The sequence below is a fragment of the Phyllobates terribilis genome, unplaced genomic scaffold (genome assembly GCF_046119375.1).
Source record: "Phyllobates terribilis strain yellow unplaced genomic scaffold, ASM4611937v1 Scaffold_8__6_contigs__length_399053987, whole genome shotgun sequence".
NCBI lineage: Eukaryota > Metazoa > Chordata > Amphibia > Anura > Dendrobatidae > Phyllobates > Phyllobates terribilis.
In genome coordinates this window covers 152076744-152090951 of record NW_027362768.1, presented here as the reverse complement: position 1 = coordinate 152090951, position 14208 = coordinate 152076744, and the positions used below count along the sequence as shown (strand labels likewise).

The window sequence follows — 14208 nt, the reverse complement described above, 5'->3', positions numbered from 1 at the left end:
GTCTTGCTGTCCTCATTCCCTAGAATAAGTTGAATCTGCTTTTGGTGCACCTACAGTCTAATATGTTCCAGAACTCTCCTAATTCCCATGCTATCAATTTTTTTCCCAGTAGACTATTCCTCTTCATTAACATTCTGTCAGCACTACAAGCGCTGGAACTTTCTTTTCTCTCATTGGTATGAATTACTGTAATGCATATTGGATGTTAGAAATGGATTACACTTGACAACAGGCAGAGGATAGAAAGTTACACAGAAGGGAGGCACAACGTCACCGGTATTTTGGAGTGATTATTTTTCAGATGTAAAACATTATCTATTAAAGGTTATCAAGTTGTCAGAACGTAGAAGGTCCATTTAGGACAGAGGAGTTTAGCATACAACATCAATAAGACGTGCAATGGTAACAGAAAAAAAAAACCTGTTCTGAGTGCTGAAGGACCTGGAGATCATTAGTGCTATTATATACATTCATCAATTAATTGCTGCAGATTTTTTACGTTTGGCTACAAAACCTCGAGGCTGGACTATTAATATGCAAAAAAACAGAAGTCGTTTGATCCAATAAACACATCAAGAGCCGACAGAAATATATGACATGAGAAGGTGACGTACGGCACAAAGTACTTACCCTGCGACCACGGGTGGTGATGCTGCTGAGCGCAGCGGGATCTGCAAAGGAAATCATATGATTGAGAAGATACAGACAAACGAGAAGCTGTATTTACAGACATGTTGCTTGGTTTTTGCTCCTCGTCGGTGCAAAATATGAGAACTGATCGATTGGGCGAGAGGCCATTATGCACATTTTAGTATGAATTTGCTTAAGCAGGCAGCCCATTAGTATAAAATATTACGTGGCGTATTTAATGCAGATTTTGTTGCAGAATTCCCCCTATGCATTGCAAAGTGTAAAATCTGCAATGAAAATCCACATTAGGAATTGTCATGCTGCAGAACTGAGGTCAATTTATTCCACAAGCAAATCTAAACAGAAAATCTGTAGTAAATCCGCACTGTGAGCAGTTACCCTCCAGGTGAATGCAGATCTGATGGAGATGCTCTACAGCATTTTTGGCTGTGAATTCTGAGTGGATTTTGCCTCTGTGCACTCGTAATCCAAGCACAAAATCCACCCGTGTGCATCTCACTAAATTAGAATATCATCAAAAAGTTAATTTATTTCAGTTCTTCAATACAAAAAGTGAAACTCATATTATATAGAGTCATTACAAACAGAGTGATCTAGTTCAAGTGTTTATTTCTGTTAATGTTGATGATTATGGCTTACAGCCAATGAAAACACAAAAGTCATTATATCAGTAAATTAGAATACTTTACAACAACAGCTTGAAAAATGTTTTTAAATCCGAAATGTATGTTCAGTAAATGCCCTCAATACTTGATCGGGGCTCCTTTTGCATCAATTACTGCATCAATGCGGCGTGGCATGGAGGCGATCAGCCTGTGGCACTGCTGAGCTGTTATGGAAGCCCAGGTTGCTGTGATAGAAGCCTTCAGCTCGTCTGCATTGTTGGGTCTGGTGTCTCATCTTCCTCTTGACAATATCCCATAGATTCTCTATAATAGATTCTCTATGGGGTTAAGGTCAGGCGAGTTTGCTGCCAATCAAGCACAGTGATACTGTTGTGTGTAAACCAGGTATTGGTACTTTTGGCAGTGCGGACAGGGGACATGTCCTGCTGGAGAATGACATTTCCTTCTCCAAAAAGCTTGTCGGCAGAGGGAAGCATGAAGAGCTCTAAAATGTCCTGGTAGACTGCTGCGCTGACTTTGGTCTTGATAAAACACAGTGGACCTACACCAGCAGATGACATGGCTCCCCAAACCACCACTGATTGTGGAAACTTCACACTAGACCTCCAGCAGCTTGGATTGTGGCCTCTCCACTCTTCCCCCAGACTCTGGGACCTTGATTTCCAAATGAATATAGGAACTCTAGGAGCCTGTGGAGTGTGTCAGTGACTGCCTTCTGGACATCTGTCAAGTCAGCAGTCTTCCCCATGATTGTGGAGCCTACTGAAACAGACTAAGGGACATTTTAAAAACTTAGGAAGCCTTTGCAGTTGTTTTTTGTTAATTATATGAATTTACTGAGATAATGGCTTTGTGTTTTCATTGGCTGTAAGCCATAATCATCAACATTAACAGAAATAAACACGTGAAATAGATCACTCTGTTTGTAGTGACTCTATATAACATAAGAGTTTCACTTTTTGTATTGAAGAACTGAAATAAATACATTTTTGATGATATTCTAATTTAGTGAGATGCACCTGTATATATTTTTTTCAGTGGATGCACAATCGTGGTGCTCACCAGTTTGCAGTCTTGAAGGTTCTTCTTCCGATCTGAAAGTTTTTGTAGTAGACGACAGCACGGAAGTGTCGGGGGACGAGCTCGTCTCTATCTGAAAATAAAAAGAGTCTAAGGCTGTGTGCCCACGTAGCATTTTTCAAGCGTATATGCTGCGGAATTTCCGCAGCGTAAACGCTTGAAAAACGCATGTATATCCGCACCCCATGGTCCCCAATGGGATTCCGCAAGTTCTATGCACATGCTGCGGATTTTTCCGCAGCGTTTATGCCGCATTCAAAAATCTGCAGCATGTCATTTAATTTTGCGTTTCCGCAAGCGGAATTGCCCTTGTCCAATGCATAAAAAACGCAAGGCAATTCCGCATCTGGAAAACGCGTGATAAACGCGCGATAAACGAGTGCGGAATTCCGCATGCGTTTTTCCGGGAGAGGACTTGCATTTATGCAGCAGAAATTTTCTGCTTCCTAAATGCAAAGTGGGCACATAGCCTTACAAAATAAAGGCAATAGGCACGGGGGGGGGGGGGGGGGGGAGCGATGGTCAGAAACTAAGAGGCTACTTTTAGATCTCCGTTCTTCCTAGACGTTGAAATGACTGACGTACAATCCTAATCCAAGATGCCAGATTACCGTGAGGTTTGGGTAGGGTACATAGAGGGCCGCTTGCTTGACTTACGTGTCTGACTACAAATGGGGGCTTGCTGCACGTTTCCTTCTTGAATTCGTAGGGTCCCAGGTGTAGATGGGCCAGCCGCTGCCTGGGATCCTCGGTGAGCTCACACATGCGTCTGTTGGTGTATGGGGACGGGGAGCGAGATTTGGAGGAGATGGTCGGCTGCTCGTATCTCCTGGAGGTTCTGGATGAGCCACTCCTATGGGTGGAAAGCTGAGAAAGATGGAAATACAAGTAAGGGAGGGAGGGATGGACACTACAAGGGCAGGTGCATGGCGGTGGTAGTGTGGCACACAGCTGCAGCCCGTGCATCTTGTTATCAGTCATAGAATGGTAGAGTTGGAGGGGACCTCCTGGGTCATCTGGTCCAACCCCCTGCTCAATGCAGAATTCACTAAATCATCTCAGACAGATGTCTGTCCAGCCTCTGTTTGAAGACGTCCATTGAAGGGGAACTCACCACCTCTTGTGGCCGCCTGTTCCACTCATTAATCACCCTAACTGTCAAAAAGTTTTTTCTAATATCTAATCTGTGTCTCCTCCCATTTAGTTTCATCCCATTGCTTCTAGTCTTTCCTTGTGCAAATGAGAATAAAGATGATCCTTCTACAATGTGACAGCCCTTGACATATTTGTAGACAGCTATTAAGTCTCCTCTCAGTCTTCTTTTTTGCAAGCTAAACATTCCCAAATCCTGCAACCGTTCCTCATAGGACATGGTTTGCAGACCAGTCACCATTCTGGTCGCTCTTCTCTGAACTTGCTCCAGTTTGTCGATGTATTTTTTAAAATGTGGTGCCCAAAACTGGACGCAGTATTCCAGATGAGGTCTGACCAAAGAGGAGTAAAGACCGATAATGACTTCACGTGATCTAGACTCTATGCTTCTGTTAATACATCCCAGAATTGTATTTGCCTTTTTTGCTGCTGCATCACACTGTTGACTCATGTTCAGTCTATGATCTATTAGTATACCTAAGTCTTTTTCACATGTACTGTTGCTTAGCTCTATTCCTCCCATTCTGTATATGCTTTTTTCATTTTTATTGCCCAGATGTAGTACTTTGCATTTCTCCTTGTTAAAAACCATTCTGTTGGTTGCTGCCCACTGCTCCAGTTTATTTAGGTCTTTTTGAATCCTCTCTCTCTCTTCTCTAGTATTAGCTATCCCTCCTAGCTTTGTGTCATCAGCAAATTTAATCAGTTTACCCTCAATTCCTTCATCTAAATCATTGATAAAGATGTTGAACAATACAGGAGGAGGAGGTGAGCTGTGATATCACTTATTGTGAATGGTGGATCCTGAATTATGTGGCACAGACAGGAGTTTCAGATGATTAATGATGGTGGTGGTGATTAGGATGATTGATGAATCATCATCATCATCATCATCAAGTAAAAAGTCATCTGTAGAGTACAGGAAGTATACGTTTTATATTAGGCCTAATGTCTAGTACTAAATTTTTTTTTGATAGGGATATAGAAAATGGTAAAAAACAAAAAATATCTAAATGAATGTGGACATAAAAATCTAATTTAAACAATAGGTAATTGTCTGATTCCAATGCGATCGGGCAGACAGTGTTTCCTTGTATAAACACTTCTCAGATCGCACCAGAAATACTTTTCTACGGGAACAACTGACCGATTCAATTACTTCAGCCGTCGCAGGCGTTTCAATGTCTCTGCAATAAAACCATTTACTGTTAATTAAAGTCTAATTGAGCTGTCTACTTTCTTTAGTACACAGAGATCTGTGGCAGTAAACCTGTTGGCGGAAACACACACACGAAAAAAAAAAAAAAAGGAGAGAAAAAAATAAAGTCAGTTTCCTATGTAATGGAGCAGAGCGGTGGATTTGGTCCCTCTTCCATAATCCTCCCGTCATTAGCCGCAGGGACGGCGGAGCGAGCGCTCTCTAACCTGTTTTTGCATTCTCTGCCCGACGCTGGGTCACCGCTGCAAACATATGTTATCCAACAAATCCCTAGAGGGGGCACAAAAAAACAATAATTAAACATCAAGGTCTAGGAGAAAAGGCGACTACAGGTAAATGTCATGCCGTGTAACAAACTGGGGTTTAATTGTAAAGCTTTCCCTTTGTAAAGCTCCAGACTTTAATAAAGATAATTAAAAAAGACGCGAGACTGGTAGGAAATGTCAAGCAGATAACATTTGCATTTCTGACGATTCAATTACAAATGATTACATTGCTTTGTACAACAATTATGATCCGACTTTTATTCCGATGAGCGTTTTGTCAGGTTTGACGACTCTAAGCGGCGCCGTTAATAGTAATTAAAGAAAAAAAAAAAAAAGATCAAATGTGGAAAATAAAAAAAATAATATATTATAAAAAAAACTTGAATATTTGACACTATAAAAGGCAAAAGACAAAACCAATGAAAATAAAAAAGTAAAAAAAAAGAGTTACATTGATTTAGTCATCAAAGACTCATGATTTTTTTTTTTATTCCTTTTTGGGGACCATACAAAAGTCTCATGAGATCAGTAACAATCCCCTAGTCCTTTGAAGACAATCACTTCTTAAAAGGAGTTTTCCGGCCCCTCGTCTCCCTGGTGTATAACATCCGGCCCCTCGCCCTGCCGTCTGCCTTTACTACCATGTGACAGATCGGCCAGTGGTGCAGAGCTCACAGATACCAGCGCGGTCCTGTAATAGGAGCCACCGGGGTAAACAGTCTGTTCATGACATTTCTTCCTCCTAAATCCTCCACCATCACCTGAGAGTGATATTATTGAGAAGTAACGCTACAGAGTGGGGGGCCAAGTGCTGAGGAGCAGAGGGCGGAAAAGTCACCACTGCTCTGCTGACTCCATAACTGCAGATTCCAGACCTCCTCTGGTAACATCAGCACAAATGCTGCGCCCCCGCCGGGAGCTTCATGGCCGAGCAGCTGCATGCAGCCATACATCACCAAGCACAATGCGGAGCGTCGGATGGAGTGGTGTAAAGCCGCTACCACTGGACTCTGGAGGAGACGTGTTCTGTGCAGTGACGGATCGCACTTCTCTATCTGGCGACTGATGGAAGAATCTGGGTTTGGTGATTCCAGGAGGACGTTACCCCCTGACTACATTGTACCGCTGTACAGATGGTGGAGGAGGATAATGCTATGGGCTGTTATCAGGGTTCGGCCTCTTAGCTCCAGGGAAGGGAAATCTTAATCCTTCAGCACAAGACAGTGTGGACATTTGTAGCTTCCATGTTTGTGGGAACATTTTGGAGAAGACTCTTCTCTGCTCCCCATGACGGTGCCCGGTGCACAAGCTTCATATAGACTTGGAGGGGGAGAACATGAGCGGCCGCACACAGCCCGGACCTATAATGGAGATTGTGAGCCCGGCCTCTCCCCAACATTAGGGTCTGACCTCATAAATGCTCTTCTGCATGAAGGGGCAAAAATTCCCACAGATGCCTCCAAAATCCTATAGAAAACCTTCCCAGAAGAGCGAGGAGCTGTTATATCTACAAAAAGATCCGACTCCATATTATTGTCTATGGATGTAGAATAGGAGATCAGAAAAGCTCCTGCAGGTGTAATATGGAGGCGACCCAATACTTAGTATAGCAGTCAATCTGAAGCTGAGCTGCAGTGTAAAGCATGTAACAGGAAGAGCAGAAGCCTGACCTTGGGTAACAATTACCAATGCAGCCAGGTTACATCCACTGGTTATAGTTGTGCATTAATGGAGCTAAAAAGTAGTATAGTGACCGACTTCACAACATAGGGGATTTATTTGTTACTCGCTGTCGCGGTGCAGAAGCACGCTCCGCCGGCGTACGGCGTCTTATCTATTTGGTTCTTCCCGGCAACGACAAATCCGCTGAATCGCTGCTGAGCAACACTTCAGCGGCTGATGACAAATTGCCGCCTTTGTGCCTATCTGCTTTATCATGGAAATATTAAAGACAAATAAAGTGATATTAATATTAATATACGGGAGGAAGTATTCCATCAGCCCCGCCGTCTGCAATGTCAGAGCCTTCGCGGGGAAAAAAAAAAAACTTTCCGCCTAATCCAGTAACAGGCAGGCGAGTCATAAATCTTGCATTTACTGATAATGACACATATATAACAGCACTTAGGTGAAGTGCCATTTTATTCCGTCAGAATTGTATTTATGAGCACTCCGAGCGATGGGACGCAGGCCAAAAAATCTTTTCAAGGACTTTCCGCTTAGGACAAATTATGTCTGGAGCTGATCTTACAATGACGAGTAACTCGCCCGGGATGGAAGAGCAAAAAAACGTGACGGCGGTGACCTCTTCTGCGTCTGCTTACACAGGGACAGAGTTGCAAAACTGACTTTTTTTGCATCATTTATGCAACTTCTCCCCTATAGAGAATGATCTGGTCTTGGTCTTTTTTTTTTTTTTTTTTTTTTTTTTAGGGTGAAGTCCCATGTAACGGTCGCCAGGTGTGTCTCGTAAGTTGCAGCGGCTTTTAAATGGATTTTTAGATATTGAGTATAAATGGGCAATAAGCAATTAATTAACCGTTTGATAGCCGCTGTCTTGGTAATCCTTTCACAACTGCCCTGAATATGAGCCGATCGCAGGTTGTCCGCTGTAATTTATAGGATTTCGTCCTCTTCTCAGCTTCCTATACCTCTCCCGTACTGTAAGTCCTCCAATCTAGGATCTCGTCCTCTTCCCACCTTCCTATACCTCTCCTGTGCTGTCCGTCCTCCGATCTAGGATCTCGTCCTCTTCTCACCTTCCTATACCTCTCCCGTGCTGTCCATCCTCCGATCTAGGGATCTCATCCTCTTCTCACCTTCCTATGCCTCTCCCGTGCTGTCCGTCCTCCGATCGGTTCTTTTCTCTTTTTCGGTTACTCACTAGGTCCCTCTCCATCTTTTCGGACGGGACGTACGTGGGGTGTACAAGGCACATCATTGACATCATCAAAAATAGCATATACTCACCTTCACCGCTCCTCCGTTCCCCACTTGTCTTGTACTGCAATTAGCACTTGACAACTGAAGTCAAAGCGCTCACCGATTGTCTGCAGCTCTCAAGCTCTGACCATACCAGAAGAGAAGGCGATGGGGGACAAGGTCAATCGAACAGAGGATCTAAAGGGGAGTATATGCCATTTTTTTCTATTTTAACCATAATTTGGGCATATGTAAAAGTTAAAGAAAAGTGTGAAAAAACCCTTTAAAAAGGAGCGAGTCTTCGGCCTTGGTTACATTGGTATCACATTTGCACTTTTTGGTGCAGATAGTTTGCATCACCCTTGTTCCCAGTTAAACGCACCAAAAAACACACCAAAACCTGCGTTTCTGATGCAGTATCTTTCCTGCCAGAGGTTTTGCTGCAGAAAAAAAAAACGCATCAAAAACACAATGTGTGAACAATAATATGAAAAAAAAAGGCATATTTGGTTTTTCTGCTTCCGTAAATCTCCGAGCTATCGAAATATGAAAGATAAACAAAATAAAACAAAACAAAGTGCAAAAATTGCTGGATTATTTTGTCACAGCACCTCCCACAAAAAATGCAATAAAGTGATCAAATGTAGCATCTACCTCATTAAGAACAACATCTCATCACTCAATAAACAAGCCCCCCACCTCACTAAAAGCGGGGAAAAAATGGTACCGGCCTGAAAATATCTTTATTTTAAAAAAAAAAAACACAGTAATAAAAATAAAAAAAAAATTACTATTGCAATTCATTTTTTCCCCCCACCATTTCACAGCACTAGGAATTATTTTCACACATAAAATATGGTCAAATGAATGATGACTTTCACATACAAATCGCCCTGCAAAAAATAATAAAAACAAAAACCACAATCCATAATACGTTTAAGTCAATGGACAAAGATAAAAGTTACGGCAGAAGGTAAAGTGAAAAATGACATGGTCGGGAAGGGGTTAAAAAAAAGCAAAAAAAAAAAAAAAGCGTAAGAATTGCACTTACTGGCAGTGATTGGTGAAGGAGGCAGAGATCTGGCTCTGCTCACATGTGCGCGGTGTGCTCGCGCAGAGTCGTTCCGCTGCTTGTCACACAGAGGACGCCGCAGACTCTGTTGCTGAAGCCGTTTCCATGGAGGGGACACCGCACCACGCTGCAGAGAAAAGCCGAGGAAACTACTGTGCAAACTTTGATATTATCCCACCGAGCCTGGATACAAGCTATGCCGTGTGCACTTTACCAGCACCGGGTACTTAAAGGGGAATGCTCATCCTAGACACTGATGGCATTACCACAGAGTATGCTATAAGTGGACGATGGGCGAGGCTCCCAGTGCTGATGGGGGATAACGTCCCAACTGCTGGGACCCTTGAAGAGCCCCGTGTAAAAGGAGGAAAGGTCGGGCATACGGACATCCCATGCACTCATTCTCCGTGGGACTTCCGGAAGAAGTCGAGTACAGCACTCAGCCTTCAGGGCTATTAGATCAGGACTATGGAAACAGAGTTGACCCCATTTTAAAAAGAACCTGTCACCAGCTCAAAAGCGATCAGTTTTTTGCTCTTAATCTATTCTCGCTGCTCCCCCAAGTATTCAGCTTTTTGTTTTATTTAAATCCGCCATATGAGTCCAGAGATATGGGGCTGTTTTTTATGTTGTGCCCATTACAAGGGGGGCGTGGCTCACATGGTAATTATGCAAAACAGACTAAAGACACGTCCCCGAGGAACCCTGCAAGCCATTTTCCTTTGTAAAGACCATATAAAGTTGAACAAAATAAAAAGGCCCATATCTCGGGAACAGTATGGCAGACTTTAAAAAAAAATAAAAAATACTCAGGAATAAAATAAGAACAAAAACTGTTTACTTTGACCTTGCGACACCTTTAGTACCTGTCACATGATAGTTGCAGCATAGTAGTTTCCATTTTCCATGGTGACATGTTGCACATGCACGCCATACATTATCTGCAATCTACAACAATCCCATTCAGTAAGGCCTCATTCACACATCCACTTTTTTTTTTTGCATACTAGACATAAAAATGGACCATTATTCATCCATTCTTTATGTGATGGTCATCCATATTTGGTCTGTGTGTCCATTTTTTCCATCAGTGTAGCATGTGTTTTTCTCATATACAGGAAAAAAAAAAAAAGTTTCTAAGCTTCTACCCACGAGTAAAAACAACAGACAATAAGTACACATGGACGGCATCCGACATCCGTGTACTGTCCAGTTTTTTCAAGGACCATAGACTTGAATGGGCAAGTTGATCCAGGACTCATTTTTTGTGACTGTTTTTTGCAGACACTTCATAAGCAAAAAAACAAACAGAAAAAAAAAACATGGAAATGTGAACAGCCTCAATCTATAATGGGTACAATGTATGAAAATCATGGACAGTGTGTGACTCGTTGGCGACTGACTGAGTCCAAATTAAAACTGCCGCATGTATAGGAGAATTTTGGCGGACGTCCCTGTGTGACCACAGCGTGCAGTATTTTGACTTTTTCCCTGGATCCCTCTCTGCATTGTATTTTAGAAGCCGATTACACTATTTATTTAGTTATTTTACTCACTTATATTGCGCCATTAATTCCACAGCACTTTACAGACATTATCAGCACTGTCCCCATTGGGGCTCACAATCTGTCTTTGGACATACTGTAAGCAAAAAAAAAAGGTAAAGAAAAAATAAAAAAAAAAAAAAAAATACTGTGCGATTTTGCAATGCATTTTATGGTCTAGAGCCCTGGTCCACATATTAAGATGTCAGGCCAGTGCTTGCACCTAGTGAATCCGGAAAGAGCCAGGATCCATGGCGCCCACTCATCCCAGGTTTTAACTTATGTCATTTGATCTTCTATACCGCTACGGGCAGGGAGCCGGGGCGAGGGGGGCGCGCTGCGGGCAGGGAGCCGGGGCGAGGGGGGCGCGCTGCGGGCAGGGAGCCGGGGCGAGGGGGGCGCGCTGCGGGCAGGGAGCCGGGGCGAGGGGGGCGCGCTGCGGGCAGGGAGCCGGGGCGAGGGGGGCGCGCTGCGGGCAGGGAGCCGGGGCGAGGGGGGCGCGCTGCGGGCAGGGAGCCGGGGCGAGGGGGGCGCGCTGCGGGCAGGGAGCCGGGGCGAGGGGGGCGCGCTGCGGGCAGGGAGCCGGGGCGAGGGGGGTGCTGCGTGTAGGGAGCGGAAAAAAAAAAAAAAAACTGATGCGAAAATGGGTCCTAGGATTCTGAAGGGCCCAATAACCCTGGGCGTACGCCTACTTGTGTCTAACTTATCGGAAGCTCATAATGTCTGCTAATGAATACACTGACAACACAAACCAGAAAACCGCCTGTAACCTGCGCTCACTGCGACTCCGGTGTCCCGTGCCATCTATTGCTGATAAGCAAAATATTTAATAACGCAGTTTGTGGGGAAAGAAAACAGAAATAGAATCAATATTTTATGCACACAGCAGCAGTAAGCGTTGTGGAACTACAAGTCCCAGGACGCCATGACAGATAATACAGTGACACAGACACAATCTCAGCCATTAATTAAAGAAAATGGAAGGCTCACAGTAATGATAGAAGCGGCTGCTTCACCCCCGGGCGCCGCAGCCTTCCGTTCACTTCGGCCGTTGAGGCCCGAATCCCCGTCCTGTGTTTATGGGCGGAGCCGCCTCCCGGGGCTCGCCCCTCGGATGTTACATCACTCGCGTCCCCGGCTTCACCTGGTCACAGGCCTCCCACATACACACAAACAGCAGTGTGAAAGAAGACTGTTGTAATGGCTGGGGATGAAGGAGCGGCCATCATAGAGGAAATGGTGGGAGGCTGCAGACGAGCACAATACAGGCAGTTATATTTCTTTTTGCCAATATATTAAATTGCAGCAGTCAATAATTATCTCAAAGTGTTTTATCTGTTTTGGGAGAAAATTGGGTGATGACCAATATGGCCGACATTACTGTAACCCAGCTTTCCCAGGCACCTTATAGATATCCAGCCACTGATTTTTAATCTTCCTATATGTAAAAGAAAAATCTTCCATATTTCACACAGGTCACTAAGCCTAATACAAGACTCATCCCTGTTCTGTACAGTACACTTATTGTACAGGAGGAGGAGGTGAGCTGTGACATCACCTATTGTGAATGGTGTATCCTGTGTTATCTACTGTATATAGAGGTGTTATCAGTCATTGTGCAGGAGGAGGAGGTGAGCTGTGACATCACCTATTGTGAATGGTGGATCCTGTCTTATCTATTGTATATAAAGGTGTTATCAGTCATTGTACAGGAGGAGGAGGTGAGCTGTGAAATCACCTATTGTGAATGGTGGATTCTGTGTTATCTACTGTATATAGAGGCGTTATCAGTCATTGTACAGGAGGAGGAGGGGTAAGCTGTGACATTGCCTACTGTATATAGAGGTGTTATCAGTCATTGTACTGGGGAAGGAGGTGAGCTGTGACATCACCTATTGTGAATGGTGGATCCTGTGCTATCTACTGTATATAGAGGTGTTATCAGTCGTTGTATAGGAGGCGGAGGTGAGCTGTGACATCACCTAAGCTCGATTTCTCATATTACTACAAAACAGGTATTCTTTTTATCGTTGTCCTAGGACCTGTGCTGCCATACAATTATATTCATTAGTAAAGTCGTCCTGACAGGCTCCCTTTAAGGATTTACCACGCACACAGCAACGCGTCCTGTGTAAATGTCACTTTGTGGATCTCTTTACCGTTGTTGAAAGGCCATTCGTTTGCTCGAAATGAAGGCCCAGGCTTCAGAGTACATGAAACATTGTTATATACTCTGCATCCAGACGCTATAGGATAAATCACAGCCACGCAGCCGGAGCCGCGGAGAAGCCAATCCGCAGAAGGTCTCAGCCACAGAAATTGGTTAACACATGACATTTCAGAAGCTACACTGTAGTTGATCTTTAAGTCCTGTCATTTAAGATGTCCTTTATAAGAACTTTTAGCCGCCGGTAGCCGCGCTAAGGTCAGGCTGCCAAGATTTACAAATTAAATATCGACGAAGCCCACTTGAGATGCAGAAGTATTTGTAGATCTTAGATTCTGTCACTGGAGAATAAATATACTTTGGTCTTCACGCGTTCCTTTTGTTTTGGAAGAGAATGGGAGACCTGATTAGCAAAAAACAAGGTCACTGAGAAAGAGAAAAAAAGCTTATACTCGAGGTTTTATATGCTGACGGTACAGAATATATATCCAAAAATCAAATCTGGATGTTGTATATAATTCACGGTAAAATCAAGGGCACAAGAGAGGCTGAAAAACTATGGATCTCTCTTATGTCCATGGGGGTTGTCACTTGAGATGAGCGAATTGATTCAATGCAAGTCGAATTTGTGCAGAATTTTTATATGCAAATTGTCTCTTCAGAGAGGAAGAGGACTTGAACTCTAGCGCCACCTATAGGAAGTAGCCATCGTAAGTCATTATCGACCCTTTAACGAGCCTTGAAATATGACTTAGGATAAAAGCCAAATTAGAATCTTAATTTGTAGACACGGTGTTTAGGGGTATTGCTCCTCGTCAGTGCAAAGTATGAGAACTGATTTGGCTGGGAGAGAGGCTAAGATTGGGATTTAAGGGGTAAGGTTTCTCCTTGTGGAGACTTCTCCTTGTGAAGTCTGGCACGCCAGAGGAGATTTAAATGCCTTACTTGCGCCTCGTGCACTGAAGAGAGGCAATACCCTGAAACAGTGTCTAAAAATTGAGATTCTTATTTGGCTTTTATCCTAAGTCATATTGCACGACTCGTTAAAGGGTTGATTGTGACTTGTAGGATTGCTACTTCCAATAGGTGGCACAAGAGTTTAAGTCCTCTTCCTCTCTGAAGAGACAATTTGCATACAAAAATTCAGCACAAATTCGACTTGCATTGAATCAATTCGCTGTTCACGAGTGACAACCCCCATGGATGAAAACCAAATCAGAATCTCAATTTGTAGACACAGTGTTTCAGGATATTGCCCCTCGTCAGTGCACCAGGAGCATGCAAGGCGTTTAAGTCTCCTCAAACTGGCGTGCCAGACCTGGCATATCACTCTCCACAAGAAGAAACCTTAGGCCACGGCCCCACTATCAGTATTTGGTCAGTATTTTTTCTCAGGAGTGGGAGACAAAACCTGGAGTGGGTGATAAATGCAGAATTGGTGACTTGCTCTCTATTATACCTTTTCTCTGATTGTTCTCACCTGGTTTTGGCTCCCACTCCTGAGAAAAA

General features: G+C 43.6%; 1 protein-coding gene across 4 annotated transcripts in view; it reads right to left on the bottom strand.

Moving 5' to 3' along the window:
• The window catches only part of SPATA6 (spermatogenesis associated 6), a 71271-nt gene extending 59454 nt beyond the window's left edge, over positions 1-11817 (bottom strand). Inside the window, exons 1-6 of one of the 4 annotated variants that reach the window (XM_073643512.1) lie at positions 11523-11763; positions 8968-9115; positions 4935-4998; positions 3015-3224; positions 2340-2430; positions 631-671 (exon numbers count right to left, since the gene is read on the bottom strand). In XM_073643512.1, the coding sequence (XP_073499613.1) occupies positions 631-671; positions 2340-2430; positions 3015-3224; positions 4935-4946 (354 nt within the window). In that variant the 5' untranslated portion in view covers positions 4947-4998; positions 8968-9115; positions 11523-11763. Of the gene's footprint in view, positions 1-630; positions 672-2339; positions 2431-3014; positions 3225-4934; positions 4999-8967; positions 9116-11522 lie in introns of all 4 variants that reach the window. The other 3 variants (XR_012247729.1, XM_073643513.1, XM_073643511.1) reach the window with 3 other exon arrangements.
• Positions 11818-14208: the final 2391 nt, after the last annotated feature.